Here is a 25,877-nt window from a genome sequence, read left to right on the forward strand (position 1 = left end):
GTTGTGCTCATTGACATTTGTAGATCCCTTTCTAGATGTTCATTAAAATTACTTAATTTATATCCAGTCCTTCTACTTTTAGTTTTTTGATACTTTAATCCCTGTTGTTTTAATGATACTTCATTCAGTATCCATCCAAAATCAAATTAAATCCATAGATTAAGATGTACATTTTTGAAAATAATAAATGGTTTATTATAATATGTTACTAAATTTATGGTATTTTTCGCTCTTGTATTGACTTTTACATGGATACATTAATTTTAATCTTCTTTGATTTCTGTTAATTTTCTTTGAATTCATTTTATACATTTATTAGTGAACTATTCTAAAAATTAACAAAATCATTTAAACCGACAAAAAAAACTTTAAAAGATCAGCGTATTATAAACCAACGGGGGATAGTTTGCATTAGGTATTGGACATCTGGGGGGTAAATAGAGCGAAACAAAAGTTGAGGCTTGTTTTTCAACATTTTCATTTTATTGTGTGCTATTTAAACTGCGTCGTATTTGGAGGCATATTCGCCGGTCAAGCGTATCAAATACCCAATCACGCGAACTTTTCTCCGCCTCTTCTCCACTCCAAAATTCTTCTCCGTCTTTCTCCCGTCACCGTCGAATAAAGCCTGAGATCTCCGAATTCTGATCAGCAACTATGCATTCAAGTCATCTCCTTCTCGAGGAACCGATCAGGATGACTTCAATCCTCGAACCTTCTAAATCAGTGAGCTATTTATTTCTCCTTCTCTCGCTCTGTGTGTTTTCTGTGGTTGTTTTGATTTCCTTAGCTCGTTGTTGATTATCGATTACGTTTGGATCTGTTGCGATATTTCATCCATTTTGAAGCAGTGAGAGATTTGTTTCGTTTGTCGTGGTTTTTGATCCGCTTGATGTTATTTCGCAGAGTTTCTTCCCGGCTTTGACTAAGATTGTTGGGACTCTAGGTCCGAAATCTCGATCCGTCGAGGTGATTGCTGGTTGTCTCAAAGCTGGAATGTCCGGTAATTGCGATTACTTCACTATTTGATACGTGATTCGCCTGGGGTTCTCTTTACTGGTTACTGATGTGTCGTTCTTTTTGCAGTGGCTCGATTCGATTTCTCTTGGTGCGATGCTGATTATCACCAGGAGACGCTGGAGAATCTGAAGATAGCTGTGAAGAGCACTAAGAAGCTTTGTGCTGTATGTTTTCTCTTTTCTTTGGTTTTGCTCTGCTGGATCTTATTTGGTAATGCTTAATACCATGAATTAAGATTGTGGTTTATGGCTTTTCCAGGTTATGCTAGACACTGTAGGACCTGAGTTGCAAGTTATTAACAAGACTGAGAAAGCTATTTCTCTTAAAGCTGATGGCCTTGTAACTTTGACTCCGAGTCAAGATCAAGAAGCCTCCTCTGAAGTCCTTCCCATTAATTTTGATGGGTTAGCGAAGGTTTCTATATATAACCCTTACCGTTTATTTTTTGGGAGAAGATGATTATTGCTTCGTGTCTATAGGGTTTGATGGATGTTATTGTTTGATGTATTCAGGCGGTTAAGAAAGGAGACACTATCTTTGTTGGACAATACCTCTTCACTGGTAGTGAAACAACTTCAGTTTGGCTTGAGGTATAAAAGAATTTTGCTTATGGAACCACTCTACACTGTTCTCTGGAATTCAAATTTAGACTTTAGATGTTTTTTTTGTGAGAAGACTAACCATTTAAACAAACCTTCAGGTTGAAGAAGTTAAAGGAGATGATGTCATTTGTATTTCAAGGAATGCTGCTACTCTGGGTGGTCCGTTATTCACATTGCACGTCTCTCAAGTTCACATTGATATGCCAACCCTAACTGAGAAGGATAAGGAGGTAAGTGTTGCTTATAATTTACATATCTCAGTGACTGCTTTGCTCTGTCTCTAGTAATATTCTAGCTTATCTGTTCGAGTGCTTTAACTATTTTGTTCTGTTTTGGTTCTCTTCTAGGTTATAAGTACATGGGGAGTTCAGAATAAGATCGACTTTCTCTCATTATCTTATTGTCGACATGCAGAAGATGTTCGCCAGGTCCATATTCTTTTTCATAATATATTTTTTCCACCTTAGAAGTATGGCTACTTCGTTTGGGTTCTTTACTCACTACTAATTCTGAGCTTCTGATACGCTTGAATTATCATTTTTGTGCCACAACACAGGCCCGTGAGTTGCTTAACAGTTGTGGTGACCTCTCTCAAACACAAATATTTGCGAAGATTGAGAATGAAGAGGTAAGTGAAATGCATTTATTTTGCCTTTACATGTTTCCTCTGCAACTTTTCTGTGATGGTGCTGTACTGCTGTTTATATTTACCGATGTGTATTTGATTTTAGGGACTAACCCACTTTGACGAAATTCTACAAGAAGCAGATGGCATTATTCTTTCTCGTGGGAATTTGGGTATCGATCTACCTCCGGAAAAGGTATGATGTTGGTCAGTCAAATCAATACGTTTGGGTCCAAACCCCTACGCACTTTCTATGTAGATTGGTGTGTGACTGTGTGTCTTATTAGACGATTAGTGATTTTCTGGAACGAAGTACTAAGTTGACCGAAAAACTTGTAGGTGTTTTTGTTCCAAAAGGCTGCTCTTTACAAGTGTAACATGGCTGGAAAGCCTGCCGTTCTTACTCGTGTTGTAGACAGTATGACAGACAATCTGCGGCCAACTCGTGCAGAGGCAACTGATGTTGCTAATGCTGTTTTAGATGGTATACTTAGTTTCTGAAATATGTATTTTGTACTGCTTATAATTTATAGGAGGGAATACATATTTGTGGATCATAGTTTTGGTCATAACTTTAAGAGGGTTTCTTTCCTTTCGCTTCCTGCAGGAAGTGATGCAATTCTTCTTGGTGCTGAGACTCTTCGTGGATTGTACCCTGTTGAAACCATATCAACTGTTGGTAGAATCTGTTGTGAGGTAGGCTTTATCGTACTGTTCTAAAGTATTATTATTTCCATCACCTTCTTAGTATCTCAATCATCTTAGCCATGGTTTGTCATCTGATTTCTCTTATGCATTGATTACTTGTTTATAGGCAGAGAAAGTTTTCAACCAAGATTTGTTCTTTAAGAAGACTGTCAAGTATGTTGGAGAACCAATGACTCACTTGGAATCTATTGCTTCTTCTGCTGTGAGCCTCTCTTTTGTGTTACCTATGTAACTTAAAAGCTGACAAGTTGCCTTTCAAGTTTTCTAACTTAATGGCTTAAATTCTGCTTGATATCAGGTACGGGCAGCAATCAAGGTTAAGGCATCCGTAATTATATGCTTCACCTCGTCTGGCAGAGCAGCAAGGTTCACACCATTCCTTCCAACTTAAACTGTTCGTACATTTAAATTCTAATGTAGCTGTCTAATAAATGTTTTATCCATATCGTGAAAGGTTGATTGCCAAATACCGTCCAACTATGCCCGTTCTCTCTGTTGTCATTCCCCGACTTACGACAAATCAGCTGAAGTGGAGCTTTAGCGGAGCCTTTGAGGTAAACTTTCATCCTGATTGTGTGAATTTTGAAAAAGAATTGGGATTTTCTAATGCCACTTGTCAAGATTCAATGATTATGGTTGTTACTTGCTTATGACTGCATATACTATTTGGCAATTGTCCCCATGATGCAAAGGAATAACAACTCTTAAATGTGCTTTATAATTGAAGATAAAAAAGAAAGTTACCCTTTGGAATAATGTCACCTCTTATAGATTTCTATGTATGACTAGAAAAGCTTTTGTCATATCTGAATTGCATATATGGACTTTCTTTTGATTATTGCTCAAACTTAACATCGTGTTTGTGCCTATTGTTGTCTCAGGCAAGGCAGTCACTTATTGTCAGAGGTCTTTTCCCCATGCTTGCTGATCCTCGTCACCCTGTAAGTCTCTATTGCATAGAATTTGATTCATTGCAAAAAGATTCTTGCTTGCAAATTTAGTGCTATAGTTGCAATTGTAACTTTAGTGGGGTTTGAAACCGTATTTTCTCTAATGTATTGTGAATCCTCTTGTTCAGGCGGAATCAACAAGTGCAACAAATGAGTCGGTTCTTAAAGTGGCTCTAGACCATGGGAAGCAAGCCGGAGTGATCAAGTCACATGACAGAGTTGTGGTCTGTCAGAAAGTGGGAGATGCGTCCGTGGTCAAAATCATCGAGCTAGAGGATTAGAAGAAGCAGAGTGAGTCGTTGTCTCGGTCTTTTTTGTTCTGTTACTAATCAATTTTATTTCCTTCACTAAAACTCTTGGTGCCGTCCAAGAAAAATCCTTGCAATCATTGTTTCTCGCCGGCTATATGCTAGATACCGGAGTGAAAATATATCTCCTGGGCTTTTGTTTTCGTATTTAGGAGATTGATGTTTCCAAGTTATGATATAAACCACTTTCCACTTTATGCATAATATCTCCATCCCCTAGTAACCATAGTTCTATATACATTGTTTTATTGAAAATTAATTTTATTGATAAGAAATCCAACTAAGAATAAATACGATGAGTATATATTATGAATTACAAATCTGCAAAAACGTGGAAGTTTTTGGAGTCAAGGGCGATGAGCCTAAGAGCTGCAATGGCGGCAGCAACAGACATCAAACTGAAGAAGACAACGTTGAGCCAATGGCATAGCTTTTGCAAAGTATTGAGCTTATTGTTCTTAGCCTTATAGTACATGTGGTTGGCTAGAATGAATGTAAGGGGGAATGTGCTCACTGCACCAGTGAGGCTCATGAAGTCCCCAAGGAACGGCAAGAGTGCTGAGAGAAGCGTACTAACTGCTATGTACCCGCCTCTTGCCATGATCCTAAACAACAAGTTCTTTAATGCCAATGGGTTTCCTTTGATCCCAAACTTGGTGTCCATGTACTCATATGTTGGACTTGCAAAAATCTACAAAAATTGAGTAAGAACGGATTGACTAACACATAATTCTTTTCTCGAAGAGAAACTTACGTGCAACGAGATAACGGATTGAAGGATAGCGGAGATGTTAGCAAGGGCTTTAACCCAAAGTGGACCATTAACGTTGTTTAGTAGATAGGGCGAGGTCGAGGATCCGTAAGCCCAATACCCGATGAATACAACCGCAAACATCGGTAAAACACCCACCGTGAATTGAAAGTATAGAGCCTTCATCATGTTTTTTACTACTGGTTGCTTTACTGTTGCCTATCAATATCATGACGGAAAAAGCAGTGTAGATTAGAAGGATTGTCAAGCAGTGTAGTAAAATACACACACTAAACCTTTGAAGCCTAAAACATGAAGCTAAAAATCTCGAAAAAAAAGAAATCACCTGAATTTCTGGAAGCATCCCTGTGTTGAATACGAAAACTAGTGTAGCGGCTGCTCCAGTGATGGTAAAAAGTTTGCTTAGTGGTGATCCTTGTATCTCGTAATCTCTTGAAGGTGCTTTAACTCCTACAAAAGCAAAAATATAAGGGAAGTATCTGAATTGTCAGAAGCTATAAAATCCATAAGTAATGGCTAACGCCTGATCATTACATAAGTTATACCATCTTTAACCGATAGCACGATTGCCACAACGATATAGATGAGGCTGAGGATAGTCGAAACCGCAAGCCATATCCCAAGAGCCGACAAATGAGGAATTCCAATAGCAAAAACCGCACAAATCAGACCCGCAATAGCTATAAAATGAGGTAACTTCATGGCATGATCATCCCTAAAAAGCACATAAACAGCCTGCAGAAAACAGAACACACCCCAAACATAACTGACTTCTGGCTCACGGAATCAAGAATCAAGAGAGAAAAATGTTTACTACGTACCTTTAAGGCGGAACCAGCTAGTATGATGAAACCACAATTAATCATGAAAAGATTGACATATTGCAACACCCATGTAAGACAATAAGCCTTTCTACCTGAAAAAGAGATAAATATTTCAGTGAAAGTAACAGAGAAGATAGAGAAAGATAAAGCAAAGAGAGCTGGTTTACCGTAAATGAATCCCGCAAGGTCTCTATAGCGAATGTGTCTTTTGCCACCAAACTCATGAAGCTTGGCTACGAGAGTGTTTGCATAGAGTGAGATTGCAGTAGCAAGAATAAGACCAACCACACCACCAATCCATCCTAAAGGAACCATGACTGTTCCTGAATATCCCAACACGTATGCGCTGTTTATACTTGTTGTCAGAACGAACGCTGCCTGAAACCATGAATCTGTATATTCCACAAAACTTACTAATTAGCTTTCCCCAATATGCGATCATATCAGCTTCTAAACAGTTCCGCTTAATATTGCAAACATGCATAAAGAAGAAGCAAATGGAATTCTTAGGTCACATTTCTTTCTTTCTTGTAAATGATTTTCATAGTTTAAAGAAAAAATAGTAATAAAGAAACTGAAATTGAGCACTAATCCAACGTTAATTAAATAGATAAATTGAGAAATCTTAAGCAGTAAAATTAATATAACAAAACAAAAAGAGGGAGAAAACGAATGACAAACCGCTGCTAATCTGATGAGCAGTGTCAGGGATTTCGATATCAACACCTTCCCCGACATTGTTTATGCGATTCTTAGAGTTCATGACCTCTCCAAATGGTTATTGTGTCTCTGTAGCTAAGAGACTTTCCCTATATAATAGATGGTCGGTAACAACGGGACAGACTATGGTGAGAAATCAAGTCCAACTAGAAGTGGCGGAGAGATTTTTAAAAGATTTTAGAAATCAGAAGTTGTTGAACAGTTTCTTTCATTATATACGAATTACGAAGCAAGCACAATTAAAATGTGGTGAATGAAGAAATTTCTTTGGAATTGAGTGGTTCAGATCTAGACACAATCATTTACTGCAAAATTGGGATAATATATGAACAAATTGTACAAATGATAGTGTTAGACTTATCACAAAACAATCCAAAACAAAAAAAACATCAACTCTGAAATGTATGTGGCTGTGAATTTGGAAAGACACTTAAATGTTTCTTTAGACCGTTGAAGTGTTGTTGGGAAATGAGTGTACGCAGCTTGATCCTTAAAGATTTTTTGGACATTTCTGCCGTCTTGTTGTTAGGCTGAATAAGACTAGATACGAAAATATGTAACGTGACACGAAAGATAATAAATAGGCCAAAAGTTTATAGTGTACTAAATTCTCTTAGAGTTTTGACTTTTTATTGTTTGATTTATTTAAAAAGTGGCCGGCCGGGACCTCTATCAACACATTTATGTTAGACCAATTTTTTGGTTGAATACTTAAAACCATTCTTTTCAAATGTGACATCACAATACGATATATCAACATCCGCTAAAACTGAAATAACACTTTTTCTTTTTTAGAGTATACATAACACTGAAATTGAAATTGAAAGCTAGCTTTAGAGATCTAATGAAGAGTTGCAACAATTTTGATCTTGTAAGAAATTAAATCAAAACTTTGTCCAAATCTATTCTTTAAGGTTATGTCCCCGTTATACACATGATTTGCCTCTGTTATTTCTAGTAATTGTATGTTAATCTTTTTCAAAGAGATTTATCGTTTTAGTATATATATAAATGTAAGTAGGTGATAGTACAAAAGCGCCCGTGGCCTAATGGATAAGGCGTTTGACTTCTAATCAAACGATTGTGGGTTCGAGTCCCACCGGGCGTGCCAATTCTATTTTTGTCCATCTATAAATCGGCCCATTGTTGACAGTGGTCGGCCCAATTATACTTCGAATGTTAGTTATTGTTTCCATTGCTGATAGATCGACAGGACGGTTTTGTATGGCGATTTCGGCAAGAGGAATGGCGATAACTGGAATCGAAGATCACAGATACTGGAATTGGATTGAAACAGAAGAATGAAGGTACAATATTTCCGAAACTCATTGAACTTAAGTAGAATTAGCAAGTAGATATCAAAGTGTTAACACAGAAGTAGATGATCAAGAGCATTGCAATACTTGGTTTGTGATCATGTTATTTGACCTGTTTTTCGTAAACTGTTGATCTTTGGCTCTCAGTTTTGTGAATCTTTTAGAACAATTCTCTCTCTGGCAGATCAAATAAGGATTGAAAGTTTCCATATGTTCCTTGTGTTAACAAAAAAAAGTATCACACCACAATTATTCCGGTTCAAAGTCCATTTTTTGCTTGTATCTCATACTATAGTTAAAAACTTGTACCATTTCATATCACCAGTCGATTCAATATGAACATGTAAAGTGGGTACAAATTGTGATTACTTAAAAAAAATGAAAATAGATAGGCTTTGACAATTGTAACTTGAAAGAAAAGGGTCTTGTTCAAACGTAAGGACCATTCTTTAAAAGGGACCATTTTAATGTTAGGGTAATTGTTAAAACGTAGTTTAAGTTGTTATTCCAATGTCTATTTTCGTATTGAATGTTGATTTCGTTTTCACGACGGGGAGACACGTGACAGTTTCGACTTAAATTACCAAAAAGGTAATAATGGCAAATGGAAAGTCAGGTTCTGTGACTTCTGCCTTCCACTTGTTGGCATTTGGCAGTGCCAAAGTACATGTCAGAAAGATGTTATTGTCAAATTTGTCTGTAAAAAGAATTCTTATACTAGATTTCACCATGCTCTCTGTTTAGCAAGTACGTAATATACTGAAAACATTAACCGTTGGTTTTGGTGTTTAACTAACATGGAATTTTGACCTATAAAGAAGGAAACAATTCTAGTGAGCTTCTTCTTTATACGAAAACATTCAGTAAATGACACAACACGCTGCTCTCTTGAGCTTTATTTCTCTGTAACTTTATACTATATGGTCCTCGTTTTTAGATTATCATAATATAGCTTTCTTCGTAGTACTATTTAGTATTTACTCACTCAATTTATCACTTCTACACTCTCTCTATTCATTGGATTGTGACAATAATAGTTACGTATCTCGATCCCAAAGTGTTGAATTCAATAGATTTTAACAGGCTTTATACCTTCAGCTTCTAACAGAGATGCTTCTTGATTTAGCTTAGAACTAGCAGATAATAAGTAGATCTCTTTGGCATCTTTGATTATCCATCATGCTCCTGATGGTTAATTATTCTGTTTATATGTAACTTTTATTGTAGTTACATTCTCATTATTGATCCCTTCCAACATTGATGATCAAATATATCTTCGATCGGGATTCAAAAGAGCCTTTAACTAATTACTCTTATCTTCTAGCGTTTGTAGGATTTTTGTTCGCTTTCATTAACATATGTGAACACGAAAAGTTAAACCAATTTTTATGATTATAATCTATTACAAATTTATTTGGTTTACATTGTTTTATTTTAAGCAAAATCATATGGGACTAGTGGCTCTTTTTCCGTTTCCCAACTTATACGTGTTTTCGATACCACATGTTATATAAAAAATATATATAATTAACAATATTTCCAAATGCTTATGAAAAATTAATAATGATTTAGATACAGTTTTGTTTCTGGTAAAGATGTATAAACTAATACACAAGGGAGAAATAAATTATTAAAAAAAAGTCAGTTTAAAAAAATTAGGATCACCGGTTAAGATTTTTTTCTTTGAAAATCTTTTATTTTTATTCAATCCAATGACTTGATACAGAAAAAATATCCCCATCTTGAAATCACATCAAAAATTGGCTGATGTAGTTGTTACGTGCTTTGGAAATGGAACAAAATATACTTATGTCAGTCACAATTAACGTTTAAACCGTAGAATTTGATTTAGAGAAACATAACTAGTGCTAGAAACTTCATCTTTATCTAACCATATAAGCATTTACCATTTCTTCAAGATAAGTTGCATCATTCAATTTCTAACTATACTTTATCGCCGGATCATACCAAAAAAACACGTAGATCGATATGATGATACTATTTTCACTAGTGCACTGTGTGCTCCCAAATTTTGTCAGGATCAGAATTGGACCCTTCTGATCTATCTGTTGGAGTAGCACCCTGCAGCTCCACAGTGTTAAATAAAGATTGTGGGGACTTTACAAATACATATACATACAAAGAGATGAAAACTGGAGGCTATATTACAGATTGAGAGTAGAAGTTTGAATTCATATATGTCAGATTGGTTGGTTAATTAAGGTAGAGAAAGTGATAGACATTTGTACAAATGTAGAATCTGGACCATTCTCTCTTTTCTTTTTCACCTCTATCTCTTACTCTTACTGTTCCTTTCTCAACTCACATTACTTTCATTTTATTTTATTCTTTTATATATACTAAAATCCACATTAATTGGTCACGTATAATACGAAATACCTACGTTATTACTTATGTAAATATCTTACTTATGGAAACATACAAGGTCATGTGAGAATATGAGAATAATAATCAATTTTTAACAAAAATTTCAAACTAAATAATCACCATTAACTTTTTTTAGCTCGTTTTGTATCGTATAATGCATTTGCTCAACACCGCCTATTCTTACCCTCATCGTTCGGAGTACTATTTGTTACCGGTCAGACTAATGAAACCATTCATTTACACATATATTTATCTTACTTGATAGTGACCAATTAGTTACCCGAAGTTAAAAACAGAAGCCCTAGCGTTTTCAACCACATTTACTTATCTATATATAATGTTCCTGCATGTTCTAACATATGCATATAGTGATAAAGATACACCCATATCAAACACCCAAAGTTGCTCATTTCCTTGTTTAGGTAAAAAATAGTCTCTTGAAAGTGATTGTTGTAAGCAGAGATAGACAAAAGAGGTAAAAAAAAAGAAGAAGAGAAGATGGAATATTGGAGCAGCTCCTTCATCGATGGCGCGTCTTCTTCCAGCTTCATCTCTCCTTTCTATAACTTTGACCATTTTTCAGGTAACATGCATCCATAGTACTAGGTTTTAGTAGAGCTAGTTTATATGCTTAATGCTTAATCATTCACTCAACTGTATGTCGCTTTACAAGTCTCTCTCTGTCTTGTATTGAATTTGTAGGAAACCAAGACAACAGATGTTTAGGTACAATGATGGGTGCACAACAAGATATACTTCATGTTCCTCTAGCAATGGTAGAGAGTGGCTATGGAGAAGAAAGCAACAGTTTTAATGGACAGGAGAAGAAAAAAAAGAAGATGACGAGCGAGCAGCTAAAGTTCCTCGAGAGAAGTTTCCAAGAAGAGATAAAGCTGAATCCGGACAGGAAGATGAAGCTGAATCCGGACAGGAAGATGAAGCTGTCCAAAGAACTGGGGCTGCAGCCGAGACAGATTGCGGTTTGGTTCCAGAACAGGAAAGCCAGGTGGAAGAACAAACAACTTGAGCATCTCTATGAATCACTAAGACAAGAGTTTGATATTGTCTCTAGAGAAAAGGAATTGCTACAAGAAGAGGTAATTACTCCAGTGATCAATACTAACTTAATAAATAAGCTTTCGAGTTACAATCCATTGAGTTACTTTCACTTTGTTTCAACAGCTAATACAACTGAAATCAATGATAAGAGAGGATAGTTCATGCAAGAAGAAACAAACCTGGGAAAAAGCCTGCAGCTGAGGCAATAGTATATAAGTTCCACTTCAGTTATATCTCCAAAATGGCTCAAATTTGTAGCTTTAGTCCCAAACAAGCAACAATTTCTATGGCTGATTCTGTTTTCCTTTGTATTAAGTATTGTTTAAGTGATTTTCGTGTAAAGGGTTCTTTACTAAGTTGAAGTTAATGAAGAAACATCGTGATTCAAGAACTCTAGATCCATAATCAATGCTTAACCAAAGCTCAATTTAGCTCAGACCACTAATAATGTCCTAGAATAAGCCAAGTTGAAAATTCTATTTAGCAGTTTTTGGATCTACGAGTAAAACACAAGGGGATTGATACCAAACAAAAAGTTTTCATAAACTGAATATATTAGATCTGGTGCAAAACTAAAAAATGGCTGACAAAACAAAACAATGTCAAAACAAGAAAGAAAGATAAGTGAAGAGAGAAGAGTGGGCTACTCTATAGCTCCATTCAACGTCTGCCTCCACCACCACCCATCTTAGCAGCCTTGGGTGCAGCACTCTTGGGGATATTTCCCTTCACTTGTGACTTCTGTTGCTTTGATGCATACTCGACCTTCTTTGCCTTCTTCTCGTCCTTGGTCTTCTTGATTCTCTCCTTGATCTCACTGCATAATCATCAGATTAGCTTTGAATCAATCACATTTCAGTTTCAAAAAAAAATTGATGTATATAGTGACTGTCTTCGGGAAAGAAACAAACCGTAGGGCAGCTTCTCTAGCGGCATCACGAACTTCAGGCTTCTCTGCTCGCTTCTTCTGAATAACCTCCAAAGTAGCACCGACAATCGACCTTGAGTAAGGCTTCTTAGTTGCACGTCTCCTTCTCTTCACAGCCTCTTGTGCTGCGTCCTGTAAGAAGAGAGAAAACAAAGATCACAACAGAATTCAATAGTACTAAATCATGAAAACAAGAAGCAACTAAAAAAAGAAACATTACCTTCTTGTGCTGCTTTCGGTACATAGCAGTCCAGCAAAGCTTAGATGGCTTCAACTTGTTGTGGAAATACCTCTTACATTTGGAGTTGAGAAACAAAAACACCTAATACAACCATAAAAACCAAAGATGATTTAATCAATACAGATACATAGTAACAACAGATAAGACTCTTCTTAACAAGTAGAGCACACATTTAACCAAAATAAAGTACCTGAGAGTCCGATCGGATAAATCTGATCCCTCTACCAGGGTAAATTTTCTGGCCACTGAATCGGCAAAGCTCAGTCCTACAATACAAAGATAATCAATGGTTTAGTGATAATCCAAAACCAACCCTGGTCACAATCACAAACAGTCACAGGACACACATTCAAAGCCATCTCATTTTACAATGTCCTAAAAGCAGAACTAGTAAATGGCTAATTAGATATCTGCCCAATGAGAGAAACAATACGATTCACAAGAGTCACAATGATTTGAAACAGAGACCAAACACAATTAATTCAATGTACAGAATTACAAACAAAAATGTTGCAAAGTGAAGGGAAACAATAAGATCTAGTTATTGCCGAACACAAGCCATATCTCGTACCAGAAAATCACAATTTGCAGACATTTCTGATCGGGAAATAAACAGATTTGAACCAAAAGAAGCTCATTTTAGCAAATTGGCATTTTCAACAGTAGCAATATTCACATGGATCATTAGCAACAATGTAAACCTATGAACAGAGAAGCATGGAGAAGAGAGATATAGAGAAGAGATTGATTACTTGAGAACCATGGCTCCGCCGCGCTATTACTCTTTTCACTTGAAACCCTAAAAAATCTGTTTTCTAGAATTACGAATCTATTTAAGGCAGATGAATTCGCCTGAGCCCTAGTTTTGGAGGAGTTTAATGGGCCTTTTAGCCGAAATTAAATGTCTTGGCCCATGAAAGAAATGTTTTAGTTAAAAACCCATTACACAAAGATTTGATGGCCTCTAATAAATAAAAAATGATAGTTAGTACAGTCTTAATAGGACCAAATGTTGTTTGGCTTGGACTTCCATATCTCACATGCATCATTTTTTGTTTGTTTCGAATTTGACGTTTAACCACGAACAATATATCACAAAACTATACATAAATTCCAAGAAAAAAACTCACGGCTAAAATGGTATATGGACCAAGATGATCCGCGAATCATTCCATTGCAATCTCTCTTATCATTGGTTGACAAAACTTTTGGAACCACAATACTTAAATGCTTATAAAATTTAATCACTCAAGTGGGAAGACGATGTTGTGGTTAGATTTGTCTGAAGATGTCTTTTTCTTTAGTCAACTGTCTCAAAGTTGCCTTTGTTGTTCAACAATCTTAGCCAAGTCCAAATCAATTGCCCTCCTTCCTCCAATTAGAAAGATTACCAAAACATGTTCTGTTTTCTTGTTGTAGTTACATTGAAGATGTGAATAGAAAAAGACTTCCATTTTTATTTTATCTATCGTCTCGCAAATAATAATACAACGTTTGAATACAAGCAAAACACAATGACAACAATTTAGACAAACTCTATTTCTGAAGATGGTCAACTATGTATTGACCAAGAACAGAGCACAAATGACTTGGACTGCAAGTAAAACAATCTAATTTTATAACTTCTCACAATAATGGTGTTGGACAACCGAAATTGTCCAGTAAATGAAAACAAAACACTTGAAATTTTTGTTCAGATAGATGGTTGATTCATTGACTGCTGCAGAATCCTAAGAATCCCATGAATTCATGGTTATGTATCATCTTTATGCTCTTCTCTATCCCAATCACTCCCATTGTGAGAGCACTTGCACAAATGACTCCTGAGAGAACGAAAACGATTATGGAAGCTCTTCTCAGGATCGCCACGAGCTTTCTTATAAAGGATTGTCCCCAAAAACCGGCAAGAATCGATACCGAAATCAAGTACATTGCTGTCAATGAAACAAAGGTCAATCATCAGTTTCCTTTTTATTCTGCTACGACTTCTAAATGTATCTCATGTTGTGTGTTAGAGATCTTACCGTATGGTATTGGGAATCTCTTGAGGAGATAGAACTCGACTACGGATAAGGACGAAGAAAACATCATCACAAAGGTAGCTGTTGCGCTAGCAACCTGTGTTTTAACCGTTAGATAAAAATGAAAGACACAAGATGAATGATTATGGGTTTTACAATCATATATACTGATAAGATGGTGTGTTTACCTGTGGGATGACTCCAATCTCAAGAAGCAAAGGCCCGAGAACAAATCCACCACCGGATCCAAGGAGACCACCTACGATACCTCCAATGAGACCACAGAGACCACAGAAGATTAGACTCAGAGGAGTCCACTCAATCGTAGCTTCACAGATACATTCAGTGTTGCCACTGTTTAACCTCTTTTTGTTCGCTGTATACAATTTGCTTGCTTCAAACCCAAACACCGCTAAAGCAACTGGGAACTACAAAGGGAAAATTGTTCCGAATGACTTGATTTAGCGAGAGCACAAAACATAATCAAAGGTTATCTGCGACATATATATGTTACCTGTACGATGAATAGTATCCAATATATTGTGCTGCAGACCTTTATTTCGTTCTGTATAAACCCACGAGTTCCATTGATGAGAGCTCAACATAAAGATTATTGAGAATGCTTAGACGAAGAAGAAGATTACTTGCCTTGACAATTTGAATGAGCAAGAAAGTCAACCACACAGTTACTAGAATTAGAAGCCCTTTCCATTTGAGGTTGGAGCGTATTATTTCCTGTAAGTTTTTAAATCTTTATGCAAGTCTGAAGAGCCAATAAGTTAAGAAAATCATCTTGCATACACTCTTACCAGCTCTGATTTTTCTTCTCTCGGGTAAAGCGGCTCATACTCTGTATCGATTAAAACTGAACAAGAGAATCAACAATGTGGTCAGTTTAAGATCAAGAAACATGACTAAAGGAATCAAAAGTATGAAGCTTTACACACGTTCTCCCCGGGAATTAACCATATTAGCTCGTTGCTGCGCCATTTCGTTCTGTTTAAGAAAAGCCACATAAAACATTCAGTATCACACTCACACAACATAAAAGCCACAACTTATGATGGAAGATAAAACTAACCTTTAACAATGTCTCTTCCTTCCACATCTCAATGCCTTTAAAAAAAGATCTCGAAGAAGTACCGACGAAAAGAATGATGATGAGGACAGTAATGAGCCAATAAGGGAACACAACACTGAGAGAAACACCAACAGTGATACCGAGAAGAAGCATTGGTTGAAAGAGAAGAGCAAGATCATAATCTAAGATTGGTACTTCTTTTGTCGGATGACGAACTCGTACATTGTACCAAACTGATGATGCTGATGCTCCCATTATCATACCTTTCACCACCAAACAACATACCAAATTAACTCAAGCATTCTCTCATGAAAGATCTATACAATGATTGATGAATTCATTACATTTTGATATTGCAGCTGCGGATTTTGTATCGAACCCGAGTATAAGAGTGAGCATAGGAACAAAAATCCCACCACCTCCAACACCACCAACAGTCCCACAAGCTGATCCTAGAAACGCTATCACTGTAGCCAACACAAGTTTCCAGCTAAACTTCAAATCCTACTTACACAATTTCATACAAAACAAACAAAAGTCAAATTCCACTTTTAAAAGATTCTTCCAAGCTTTTGGGTAAAAGGTGTATTTTTAATTAATGTTGTTACGTAAGCAAAATATATTATAACATAAATCAAATTAAAAAACAATCAAAGACTAATTGAAAAGGACTCAAGTTAATGAATAATGACGATGGAATATTCAGAAGAAGAAAGGAAGAATCTTTTTAATTTACCGGCCAAATTTTTTCGGTGGCAGAGAGAGAAGAGAGATGATGATGAATAGGGTTTGTTGTGTCTCCGACGTAAGAAACAGAGAAGACGGCGACGGAGAAAGCCACGAGAAGGTAGAGGATAAATCCTCCGGTGCCTTTTCCATTCCACAATCCCATTCTTCTAATACAAAACCCTAATTGGGGAAGCTTTGTTTTCTTAAAACGCCAATAAAAATGAAGGAAAGATATGAATTTTTGGATGTATCTCTCTGGTGGTGAAGCAGAGAGAAACGTCTTATAAAAGCAGAGTCGGAGAGGTGACGACGGGAGATAGATAGAGGAGGGAGGGATTTAATCAACTGTTCTCTGGTGTATATTATTACGATATACTTTCATTTGTCATAAGTTTACACGTGGCATGATTGTTTGGGTTTGGAGAATTCGTTTTTGATTCTTATTTAAAATTCTGAGGCTGTAATCTGGTCTTGTTCTATAACCCATTCCATAAGTTAAATGCAAATAAAAGGAAATACGTTTCAAAATCAAAGTTTTTTTTTTATTATTTTTTTTTATTTTTGTGTATTATGAATAAGGAGGACAAACAATCAATTAAGATAGAATAAAATTCTTTTATAATCAAAGTTGGAACTAATCATGACTAGCGATTACAAAAACTGTTATGTAAATAGAAGCGTATAGACTGTGTAAGCCATATAATTGTCGTATCATATACGTTGAAAATACAAATGGTTGGAGAAAGACAATTTGTATATCATGTTCTTTAGTCTTTACATTTGGTATAGTTTGACGAAAGCCTTTATTAGTAGAGTGGTTCTACCTCTCGGCTATCATCCAGTCACTTTGTCTCTGGATTCGACGTATCCTTTGTAGAGTTCTTGTCGCGTCCCTTGCAGAGCTAAAATAAGGGTCACAAGTGGACCAGACAACAACAAAATGATCTTATAGTTCCAATAAAACCTTGTAAGTATATGTCAATTTTATAAAAGAAATATCACCGTCACTAGGGACGTACCATACAAATTTTACTAAGCCCCACCACACAAATTTCACAACCCCTTAGCTTTTCTATGAAATTTTAATCAAAGTAGTACAATTGCCAAATCTTTGTTCCAAATCACTTGTGTTTGTGAAAATATAATCAATGTTTAAATCTAGTAAAATATCCCAAATACTAATTGATATAAAAAAAAAATCTATTAACTTCCCTGGCTTGATATAAACTCATGTTGTTTTGTGATTTCCTAACATTATATAATGCCAAATGTTTATAACTGAATTAGACATTTGAAAGTTGCAAAAATTAAGATGGCCGGCGTATATGCAAGAACAAAAGTAAACTCATATGTTTTGGGATTTCATAACGTACGTTATTTAATGTCAAACGTGTAAAATTGAACTAGAACTTAGTAAGTTGCAAAACTAATGATGGCATATAGACAAGAAGCAAACAAGCCCGATGTCAGTGATTGGAAGGATTTGATCCACAAGAATATGCAAAAGGAGAGGCTAATCGAACGCATGTGGTGGTTGGTCTCGTCCATGAACAAGACGTCCTTTATTATTGTTTCCAATGCGTCTTCTTATATATGTAACGCCAATAATAATATGTCCCCCAACAAATCCGTGATTGTAATTCGTTGGAGCCAAAAGAATATCTCACATCGACGATATCAAATCACAAAATTTACGTTAGCATTTTTGGACTTCCAGAAATACAACGCACCGACAACTATTCCTGTGGACAACAAAAAAATACACATCAAATATTTTTCCTAGCACACTGCTATACCAAAACAAGCTTGTATAATATTTGGAATTTTGGATACCAAAAATAAACACTCCAAATTATCAAAAAAAAAAAAAAGTTAATATATGTTTGTTTTATGGTCAGTTCAAACTTATGGGAACCATTGGTAACTGAGTTTACTCGAGTGATTTAGCATAGTAACCAATCCTCTTAACTGAAGAAAGCTTTCCTATTCCAAAACAAGAATACAAACATAGAAACTATCAGAAAACGTTATCTGCTATAACAGACGTATCCAAAACAAAAGGCCCAAAAAACAACAGAGATATTCATCCAGAACAAAAGGCCCAAAAAACATTGTCATTTTTCTAGTATTCTCACAGCTTTCCCTTATCTTTCCGAGCATCATCATCCATCCGTCCAACGTCGTTGAATGTTTGACCGGTCATTTGATCCGACGCCTTCAGTGAAGTCGCCACCTTACCCGGCTTTGAATCCTCGACCTTGACTTCAACCACAGTCCTACCCGTCCCTCCATGCTCACGTGCCGCGCGTGTTTCCTCCACAATGTCTGATGGCATTGTCAGTTTGCTCTTTATTGCTTCCGTTACATTCCCTAATGCACCAAAAATAGTCCCTTTCGCTTCATTTCCCCTGCATGATTTAATCACATCAAAAAACAAAACAAAGAGTTTCACAGTCACCTTTAAACTTGAAGAACATGACAAGATATAACTGGCATTTCATCATTTACCTCACGGCAGCAGAATCTTTGGTCTCTTCGGCTTTTTGAGCTCCCGACTCAGTACTCTCCCTAGTCTTTTGAGATGCCTCTTGGGCTTTTGCTCCAGCTTCTTCTTTGAGCTCTTTACCTTCCAATCTCATTTCCTCCATCTTTTGTCTTGTTACTTCTCCAGCTTTCTCCATGTTTTCCTATGTTATCAAAACATCACATTATATCAAACCATTTGACATATGTAATCTTCATTTACATGGAAACAAAGTTCCAAGAAATTATACCTTGGCAGTATCTTTGGTCTCCACAGCTTTTCCTTTGGCCTCCTCTGTCTTCCCCGACAAGAAACCCATAGCTCTCTTCGCTGTCTCAACGGCACTATCCTTCAGCTCTCCTAGCTTACTCACCGTAACATCTTTCCCCTCCGTCGCCTTCTCCACCGTATAGTCCTTATACTCTCCAGTCTTCTCAGCTGTCTTATCCTTTGCTTCAATAGCCTTCTCCGCTGTGTAATCCCTAGCTTCCACGGCCTTGTCCACCGTGTAATCCTTATACTCACCAACCTTCTCAGCCGTCTTGTCCTTAGCCTCTTTAGCCTTATCCGCCGTATAATTCGCAGTCTCCTTCGCCTTCTCCGCTGTCTTATCTTTAGCTTCTACTGCCTTATCCACCGCATAGTCTTTGTACTCACCAATCTTCTCCGCCGTCTTATCCTTTGCTTCCACCGCCTTATCCGCAGTATAATTAGCAGTCTCCTTCGCCTTCTCTGCAGTTGTGTCCTTAGCCTCTTTAGCTTTATCAACCGTATAGTCTTTATACTCACCCACCTTCTCCGCAGTATAATCAGCGGTTTCCTTAGCTTTCTCGACGGTTGCGTCCTTTGCTCCAACCGCTTTCTCTGAAGCTATCTGAGCTCCTTCTTTGGTAGACTCAGCCGCTTCGTGGGTTTTTCCAACTACAGCGTCTCTCGCATGCTCATACGTTCCTTGGACAGCCCTGAACACTGATCCTATCACACCGGGCCTATCTTGCTCCGGTGGATGTTCAGTTGTTCTCTCCGTCACCTTATACATTGTGACATCAGCACCACCGGATTTGTTAATGTCATGCAAGTCCTCAGCCGCTAGCCTCGCCGCAACCTCGGCTCTCTCCGCCTTTTGTTTGTCTGACGCCATTGCTTTTTTCTCGATTGCTTGAAAATTGATGAAAAACCGCTTTAGAACTTTACGATTTTAGAATTCTTTAACTTGTGCTATCAGTTGAGCTGCTTTTGTTACTTCTTATAGTAATGCTCTGTTTCTGTTGAGACGCTACGTGGTAGATAGAGGGACGCAACAGCTGCCACGTACAATTTACTTAGCTTTATCTTCTACGGACGTGGTATGACACGTGGACTTTTCATGCATGGATCATGATTCTTGAGTGTTCATGGCATGACTTAAGAGCTAAGACATAAGCAAGCAAGCATCGATGGTCGGTCGTATCAAATCTTTTGATATCATAATTTGTGTTGGTCGAGGAAAATGTTAGGTGAAGATCACATTCGCCATTTCAAACTTACTGAGGCACATAACTTGGAAACAAGCAATTTAGAGATATGAAAGATTACTTAGTTATTGCCACACAGTTTATTGGAAGTTATTGCCTCAACATCAAAAACTTGGAAACAAGCATTTTAGAAAAATAAGGACGCAAGTTAATCATTGGATAGAGCCGTTTATTGATCAAGTCGGTTATCAATATAATTTTGAGTTTTTGACGGTTCTTGGGAGGGTATACAAAAAAGTTCATTGCAATAGTTTGGATTTATTTCCAAATTTTCTCTAATTTGCCAGCTAATTCAGGTTAGCACATGAGTCTATTGTCTTAACCGAATAGACAACTCTCTTTTTTGTTAAACATCTCTATTAGTCACCTTAACTTTTTTTTTTTATCAAAAATAAATAAATCACGTTAATCATGTTCTCACATAGATTACTTTTATACTTAATTAGGTACGTCCTTTTTTTATTATTTCTCCGACAACTTTGTTGACGCGCATTTGATGCCGAATCATCCAAATCGGTCACGTTTTCTACATGATTTGTCGTAAATATGATATACACTAACGTGAGTACCTTAAGATCTCAAGTATATAGTTAAGATCAGATCAAATCAGAAACACTTAGTTTGAGTTTCGATTTGATCAACCATATAACAATATATGGAACTTCTAGCTAGCATCATGGCTTTCATAATGTGTAGGTACGTGTGAGTATGAGTACACACGTACGTATGTCGTGTAAGTGGAGAATCCGATGCCCAAACGAGTAAGCAAGCAAAAGCAATGGTCAAAAAGCAACCGATCTCAATTAATTATCTTATTGTAAAAACTCAATAAAAAGTTAAGGGAAAAGAATAATCTTACAAGACATGTATCCTCCACAACAAAAAGAGGACTGTATAAAACTATTTTTTTCATGAGACCAATGATTCGTATAAACCATTTAAATTTGATCAAACCCTCACAAGATTGATCAATCAATTCTCGAGTCTCTGTTTCGGTCACATAACCGAAAGGAAACTTTTTTAGTCAGAAAGAAAGATTTTTGGAGTTGAAAGCAACATAAGAGATTAATGGATGGTTCAGCTGGTCCAAGAGATGGAGGAGCTATGAAGCCGGTGATTTTGAGAGTTTGTGTTGCTATTGTATTATCAGCAACTGGTTTGATTTTGGCTAGGTTTGTGTCTCGGAATGAAGATAACGAGGTAACTTCTTCTACAAGTAATCCAGAGTCTTCTTCATCACCTAGCAGAGAAAACGACGAGGAAGAAGAAGCAGAGAGTCCGAATCAGCAGAAGCAAGAGATTCTCAGCTTAAAATCCAGATTCGAGGAGCTTCAAAGGAAGGAATACGAGATGGAGTTGCATTTCGAGCGGTTTTGTAACTTGAAAGATCAAGAAGTCATGCTTATTGAGCATAAAAGCATATTGAGTCTTGAGAAAGCTCAATTAGATTTCTTCCGTAAAGAAGTTTTAGCGATGGAGGAAGAACACAAGAGGGGTCAAGCTTTGGTGATTGTGTATCTCAAACTTGTGGGAGAAATCCAAGAGTTGAGATCAGAGAATGGGTTGCTTGAGGGGAAAGCAAAGAAGCTTAGAAGAAAATCAAAGCAGTTATACCGTGTTGTCAACGAGAGCAGGAAGATTATTGGCGTGGAAAAAGAGTTCTTGAAGTGTGTTGATGAATTGGAGACGAAGAATAACATTGTGAAGGAACTTGAAGGTAAAGTCAAAGACATGGAAGCTTACGTTGATGTGTTGCAAGAGGAAAAGGAAGAATTATTCATGAAGTCGTCAAATTCAACATCAGAGGTTAGTATTGAATAATGAGATTCTAGATTTAATGATTCAGTTTCTTTTATGTTGATTGCCATTTTTTTGTTTTGAGAAGATGGTGAGTGTAGAAGATTATAGAAGGATAGTAGAAGAGTACGAGGAATTAAAGAAGGATTATGCGAATGGAGTGAAGGAAGTGATTAACCTGAGATGGAGCAATGCTTGTTTGAGACACGAGGTGATGAGAAATGGAACCAACTTTGGGGAAATCGTGTTTTCTCCAAATGGAAACTTGCATGAGCTGGGTTTGGAGGATGATCAAGTGGATAATGCTCTGGCATTGATGAGAGTAGCTAATGAGCAACATGAAGAGAATCATCATCAGCATGAATCTTCGAGGAGGAAGAGATTGATGAAGAAGTTGAAGAAATGGGTTGAAGGAAATGAGAAAGGAAAATCAAAAGCAGAAGAAGCAGAAGAAGCGGAAGGCACTATTTGACAGTGGAACCTGAAGAAGAACGAACATTTCATTCAAGAAGGTCTTGTTCTAGTGTGTAATAGCATTGCTTTACAAAAGAAGCATGTTCATGAATTATTCATCATTTCTCCACAACTAACATAGTCATTGAAATCATTTCTGAAACTGTATTTCACACGAAAATAAAACCAAACTAGAATAGCAATCCAAGAACTGAAACCAAAAAAAGAAAAAGAGAATCCCACAAGAGTTTATGTTGCAAGTAGCAACCGAGGTAACTAGTTTGTTTTCCACTTTGTTCTTCACTTAATCGAAACGCCAGCAATGCCAGACGCCAAGTAATCAGAACGATGAGTGTTTGGAGCGGTCAGATTTGTCTTGGATGATTTCAGAACTTCAAACGCTTCATCAACTCTAACAGCCAAGTCTTCTGGTGATTTCAGCAAAAGAAGCAATTCCGACTTGTCCATTTCCAGAAGCATCCCTGTGATTTTGTTTGCAAGCTGGGGCTGCAAAAGAATGATAAGTACAGTCACTGAATATGAATATAGTGTTAATCAACATTACCAATCGTATGTGACTATTTACATAATGATCAGATTCAAGAACACCAACCTCCAGTTTCTCGACAAGAGGGTGTAGCAACTCTCCGAGCAATTGCATCTCCATCCCAACTGTTTCAGACTGTCTCTGTTGGATTGATTTCTTCATTTCTTTCCCACGACCATAGGTTCTGCTATGCTGCATATGCTTTACAAAAGTTATAATTTGAACCTCTTACGCAAGGTATATGGTAATAAGTAAACCAAATTACCTGCTGCTTCGAAAAATCTCTTGACAAAGGAAGCATTTGAGTAGACTGATACACATTTGGCACATACGAAACAGCATTCCTATCCAACTTTCCTATTCTGTTCTGCCTATTCTTACTTGGCGCATTAGCAACCTACCAGATATCTTTGTGTCAAACATTATCATTATGAATATTCTTTCGATATATAGTAATTCTAAGAATATATACCATTGGGGGATATGTGACTGCTTCAGAGTTTGGGTATGATGAACCAATCATGTTAGCAGACTTCCACATCAGCGGGTATGATTGATATACCATCCCGGGATGAGTGTTTGTGTAGTAAAGTGGAGCGTATGTCCCTGGATTGACAGAAGCTGAAGAGCTGCTTTTTCTAGCTTCCACACGGTTCCCAAATTGAACCTGTAACTGCATCTTTCTGTCCTCTTTCTTTTGAGCAATAGCCACATATAGTGGTTTCCCGTGAAACATTTGCCCTACGAAGCATGAAAGAAAATAATCATATGATAAGATGAACCAAGAGCTATGTCATAATTCCATTTATATACCAACAAATTATGATCATGCGGCTTACCATGAAAGGTTTTCACAGCATCAATAGCTTCTTCAGGTGTTGAGAAGCACACAAATCCAAACCCCTTGCTTTTTCCTTTCTCATCACACATCAGCTTTGTCGAAGTGATTGTGCCACATTGACTGAAGTGTTTTCTCAGCTCCTCCTCAGTAACAGCAACATTGACGTTTTTCACATATATGTTTGACACCTTCAATTCAGAAAGAAAAACAGTCAACCATCAGAATAATATCATATCAAAGTATCAAACTAACAAAGGTTTTCATAATACCTTGGCTATCATCTTCTGTTCTTCATGTTTCTCTTTAAATTGTTCCCTTAGCAGTTGCTCCCGTTCTGCTTTCTTTTGCGCCCTTCCTACATATAGACACTTCGAACCTATCAAGCAGAAACAAAGGGTTAAATAACTTGGGGAAGACTTAAGTGAATATTATTGTCCGAGGAAAGAAACAGATCCGTCAGACCAAATTTTGTTCCATTCACTGTTTCAGCTGCCCGTCTTGCATCCTCTGGGTTGTCAAAGTTGACAAATGCATATCCTCTACATAATCGGTTCTCATCTTTTGCAATTGCTAGGCTAACAATTTTCCCAAACTCTGCAAACTTTTCCCTTAAAAGATCCTCACTGACATCTGCATCGAGATTCTTCATGTACAAGTTCGTGTACTTTTCCTCAGGTTTCACTCGATCAGTCTTTTTCATGAATTTTCCAACATAGCTGCATAAAAAAATTCCAGAGATTCAGATTTGGAAACCATTGGTAGAACATAATGGTAGAAGCAGATATCTCATCCAAAGACACAAATCGTGGAACAAGTAAGTAGGAAAGCCTTACATCTCCTTGTCAGCAACAATGGTACTATTCAAGGTCTGAATAGCAGCATGTGCAGCGTCTTCTTGCTCAAATTGAACAAAACCATATCCCCGACTCTTTCCATCTTCAAGAGTTGCAACCTTACAGGAAACAATGTTCCCAAATTTCTTGAACATATCTTGCAGAACCGCATTGGTGACTGACTCAGGCAAATTCTAGCCAAATAAAAACAATAACATTAACAACAGACATTGAGAATATCATCCATCTCTTTGGGTTAAGAGTACTACCTTAACAAAGACATTTCCAACCCCATTTCTCCTAGCATCAGGTGCTCGAACAGACCACATTACTCGAATCATTTTTCCATTCAACAAACTGTTATTTTTTTTCTCAATGGCAAGGTTAGCTGCAAAGTTGAAGTAAAAGATACTATCAAACAAACTGTCACTAACATCTTTAAACATCAACAACAGGATTCTTTAAACTAAATAGCTCTAATCAAACGTAAATCTCAGTGAAAATATCAGAAATCAAAGGCATAATCAGTTTACAACAAACATCAAAATAAGATTCGTCTCCCTTTCACAACAAATCAAAGAGAAAATCAGTGAAAGAGAAGAGAGTGACATTTTCCCGGGAAAATCGGCCAAATAAACACAGATTCTTCACCGATTATCAATCCAAGTGTGCAATAAGCGAAGCATGATACGAAAACGAAGATAATCAACGAAATTCCTCACAATAACCTAAAATCCAAACGAAATCGAAGGTATGGAAGAAGAGTATACCGTCTTGACGCGAGAGAAAGTTAGCGTAGCCATAACAGAGAGAGCGACCAGACGAAGCGTCTTTACAGAGACGAACAGAAGTTAAGCTCTTGAACTCGGCGAACGCGTCGTAGAGTATACCTTCGGTGACGGAAGGGTGTAAGTCTCCGACATATAACGACGCCGTCACTGGAGAACTCGATCCCGAAGAAGAAGCATCCGCCGCATGTAATGCAGCATGAACAGTCGCCATTTTTGCTCTGATACCTCAAAGGAAACACAAACGCACTAAACGACGAAAGAAAGAAAGAGAGAGAGGGAGAGAAA

The 25,877-nt window shown here is 37.1% G+C and overlaps 8 protein-coding genes, 2 long non-coding RNA genes and 1 other non-coding gene across 13 annotated transcripts; 5 read left to right on the forward strand and 6 right to left on the reverse strand.

Annotated features, from left to right (window-relative positions):
• The first annotated feature begins 526 nt into the window (after window positions 1–526).
• On the forward strand, window positions 527–4,491 carry AT2G36580 (Pyruvate kinase family protein). The gene is made up of 16 exons (NM_129214.3): window positions 527–726; window positions 907–1,003; window positions 1,087–1,184; window positions 1,279–1,434; window positions 1,533–1,610; window positions 1,721–1,852; window positions 1,970–2,050; window positions 2,179–2,250; window positions 2,354–2,443; window positions 2,587–2,731; window positions 2,855–2,943; window positions 3,062–3,157; window positions 3,254–3,321; window positions 3,410–3,509; window positions 3,837–3,896; window positions 4,034–4,491. Exons 1-16 carry the CDS (start codon window positions 658–660, stop codon window positions 4,184–4,186), a joined length of 1,584 nt encoding a protein of 527 aa, NP_565850.1. The 5' UTR covers window positions 527–657; the 3' UTR covers window positions 4,187–4,491.
• Window positions 4,411–7,078, reverse strand: ProT3 (proline transporter 3; the record flags this gene model as incomplete). Of its 2 annotated transcripts, NM_129215.4 has the most annotated exons (7): window positions 6,491–7,078; window positions 5,977–6,201; window positions 5,807–5,901; window positions 5,531–5,720; window positions 5,311–5,435; window positions 4,968–5,183; window positions 4,411–4,904 (listed from the first exon to the last, which is right to left on the reverse strand). In NM_129215.4, exons 1-7 carry the CDS (start codon window positions 6,570–6,572, stop codon window positions 4,527–4,529), a joined length of 1,311 nt encoding a protein of 436 aa, NP_181198.1. In that variant the 5' UTR covers window positions 6,573–7,078. The 2 variants fall into 2 exon arrangements, with proteins under 2 accessions (NP_181198.1, NP_001324136.1); NM_001336602.1 differs by lacking the exon at window positions 4,411–4,904 and having other exon boundaries at window positions 4,905–5,183.
• AT2G08805 lies at window positions 6,846–7,060 on the forward strand. The gene has a single exon (NR_140412.1). It is a non-coding gene; the product is annotated as an other RNA (long non-coding RNA).
• A 486-nt stretch (window positions 7,079–7,564) lies between the features above and the next one.
• Window positions 7,565–7,637, forward strand: AT2G36600. Its single transcript has one exon. It is a non-coding gene; the product is annotated as a tRNA-Arg (tRNA).
• A 2,978-nt stretch (window positions 7,638–10,615) lies between these two features.
• HB22 (homeobox protein 22) lies at window positions 10,616–11,695 on the forward strand. Its single transcript, NM_179935.2, has 3 exons — window positions 10,616–10,816; window positions 10,936–11,330; window positions 11,416–11,695. Exons 1-3 carry the CDS (start codon window positions 10,732–10,734, stop codon window positions 11,491–11,493), a joined length of 558 nt encoding a protein of 185 aa, NP_850266.1. The 5' UTR covers window positions 10,616–10,731; the 3' UTR covers window positions 11,494–11,695.
• On the reverse strand, window positions 11,673–13,418 carry RPL24A (ribosomal protein L24). Its single transcript, NM_129217.5, has 5 exons — window positions 13,214–13,418; window positions 12,652–12,727; window positions 12,441–12,542; window positions 12,204–12,352; window positions 11,673–12,109 (listed from the first exon to the last, which is right to left on the reverse strand). The coding sequence occupies exons 1-5, from the start codon at window positions 13,222–13,224 to the stop codon at window positions 11,953–11,955; spliced, it is 495 nt and encodes a 164-aa protein (NP_565851.1). The 5' UTR covers window positions 13,225–13,418; the 3' UTR covers window positions 11,673–11,952.
• Window positions 13,419–13,895: 477 nt separating this feature from the next.
• On the reverse strand, window positions 13,896–16,735 carry AT2G36630 (Sulfite exporter TauE/SafE family protein). The gene is made up of 10 exons (NM_179936.3): window positions 16,300–16,735; window positions 15,908–16,067; window positions 15,564–15,826; window positions 15,430–15,478; window positions 15,292–15,347; window positions 15,131–15,217; window positions 14,997–15,047; window positions 14,671–14,910; window positions 14,486–14,579; window positions 13,896–14,395 (listed from the first exon to the last, which is right to left on the reverse strand). The coding sequence occupies exons 1-10, from the start codon at window positions 16,453–16,455 to the stop codon at window positions 14,172–14,174; spliced, it is 1,380 nt and encodes a 459-aa protein (NP_850267.1). The 5' UTR covers window positions 16,456–16,735; the 3' UTR covers window positions 13,896–14,171.
• Window positions 16,736–18,234: 1,499 nt separating this feature from the next.
• ECP63 (embryonic cell protein 63) lies at window positions 18,235–20,024 on the reverse strand. Of its 2 annotated transcripts, NM_129219.3 has the most exons (3): window positions 19,067–20,024; window positions 18,801–18,979; window positions 18,235–18,700 (listed from the first exon to the last, which is right to left on the reverse strand). In NM_129219.3, exons 1-3 carry the CDS (start codon window positions 19,955–19,957, stop codon window positions 18,424–18,426), a joined length of 1,347 nt encoding a protein of 448 aa, NP_181202.1. In that variant the 5' UTR covers window positions 19,958–20,024; the 3' UTR covers window positions 18,235–18,423. The 2 variants fall into 2 exon arrangements, with proteins under 2 accessions (NP_181202.1, NP_001324810.1); NM_001336603.1 differs by having other exon boundaries at window positions 18,239–18,979; window positions 19,067–20,018.
• Window positions 20,025–21,189: 1,165 nt separating this feature from the next.
• Window positions 21,190–21,542, reverse strand: AT2G08815. Its single transcript, NR_140413.1, has one exon. It is a non-coding gene; the product is annotated as an other RNA (long non-coding RNA).
• AT2G36650 (CHUP1-like protein) lies at window positions 21,311–22,733 on the forward strand. The gene is made up of 2 exons (NM_129220.3): window positions 21,311–22,136; window positions 22,216–22,733. The coding sequence occupies exons 1-2, from the start codon at window positions 21,399–21,401 to the stop codon at window positions 22,597–22,599; spliced, it is 1,122 nt and encodes a 373-aa protein (NP_181203.2). The 5' UTR covers window positions 21,311–21,398; the 3' UTR covers window positions 22,600–22,733.
• Window positions 22,726–25,803, reverse strand: PAB7 (poly(A) binding protein 7; the record flags this gene model as incomplete). The annotated part of the gene is made up of 10 exons (NM_129221.2): window positions 22,726–23,087; window positions 23,194–23,319; window positions 23,393–23,524; window positions 23,600–23,868; window positions 23,967–24,156; window positions 24,238–24,344; window positions 24,431–24,684; window positions 24,802–24,995; window positions 25,071–25,189; window positions 25,572–25,803. The coding sequence occupies 10 exons, from the start codon at window positions 25,801–25,803 to the stop codon at window positions 22,881–22,883; spliced, it is 1,830 nt and encodes a 609-aa protein (NP_181204.1). The 3' UTR covers window positions 22,726–22,880.
• Between the last annotated feature and the right edge of the window lie 74 nt (window positions 25,804–25,877).

This window comes from Arabidopsis thaliana, chromosome 2 (genome assembly GCF_000001735.4).
Source record: "Arabidopsis thaliana chromosome 2, partial sequence".
Taxonomy (NCBI): domain Eukaryota; kingdom Viridiplantae; phylum Streptophyta; class Magnoliopsida; order Brassicales; family Brassicaceae; genus Arabidopsis; species Arabidopsis thaliana.

Coding starts and splice junctions, on each gene's coding strand:
- AT2G36580 (NM_129214.3), top strand. CDS start 658: ATGCATTCAAGTCATCTCCTTCTCGAGGAACCGATCAGGATGACTTCA. Junction 2,444..2,586: donor TCGATCTACCTCCGGAAAAG/GTATGATGTTGG, acceptor AAAAACTTGTAG/GTGTTTTTGTTCCAAAAGGC. Junction 2,944..3,061: donor TTGGTAGAATCTGTTGTGAG/GTAGGCTTTATC, acceptor ACTTGTTTATAG/GCAGAGAAAGTTTTCAACCA.
- HB22 (NM_179935.2), top strand. CDS start 10,732: ATGGAATATTGGAGCAGCTCCTTCATCGATGGCGCGTCTTCTTCCAGC. Junction 10,817..10,935: donor TAACTTTGACCATTTTTCAG/GTAACATGCATC, acceptor TTGAATTTGTAG/GAAACCAAGACAACAGATGT. Junction 11,331..11,415: donor AGGAATTGCTACAAGAAGAG/GTAATTACTCCA, acceptor TTGTTTCAACAG/CTAATACAACTGAAATCAAT.
- RPL24A (NM_129217.5), bottom strand. Junction 12,543..12,651: donor TTATCCGATCGGACTCTCAG/GTACTTTATTTT, acceptor TGGTTGTATTAG/GTGTTTTTGTTTCTCAACTC. Junction 12,110..12,203: donor GCTAGAGAAGCTGCCCTACG/GTTTGTTTCTTT, acceptor ATGATTATGCAG/TGAGATCAAGGAGAGAATCA.
- AT2G36630 (NM_179936.3), bottom strand. CDS start 16,455: ATGGGATTGTGGAATGGAAAAGGCACCGGAGGATTTATCCTCTACCTT. Junction 16,068..16,299: donor CCACCGAAAAAATTTGGCCG/GTAAATTAAAAA, acceptor TTGTGTAAGTAG/GATTTGAAGTTTAGCTGGAA. Junction 14,911..14,996: donor GGATACTATTCATCGTACAG/GTAACATATATA, acceptor TTCCCTTTGTAG/TTCCCAGTTGCTTTAGCGGT.
- ECP63 (NM_129219.3), bottom strand. CDS start 19,957: ATGGCGTCAGACAAACAAAAGGCGGAGAGAGCCGAGGTTGCGGCGAGG. Junction 18,980..19,066: donor AGACCAAAGATACTGCCAAG/GTATAATTTCTT, acceptor TTGATAACATAG/GAAAACATGGAGAAAGCTGG. Junction 18,701..18,800: donor AAAGATTCTGCTGCCGTGAG/GTAAATGATGAA, acceptor TAAATCATGCAG/GGGAAATGAAGCGAAAGGGA.
- AT2G36650 (NM_129220.3), top strand. CDS start 21,399: ATGGATGGTTCAGCTGGTCCAAGAGATGGAGGAGCTATGAAGCCGGTG. Junction 22,137..22,215: donor CGTCAAATTCAACATCAGAG/GTTAGTATTGAA, acceptor TGTTTTGAGAAG/ATGGTGAGTGTAGAAGATTA.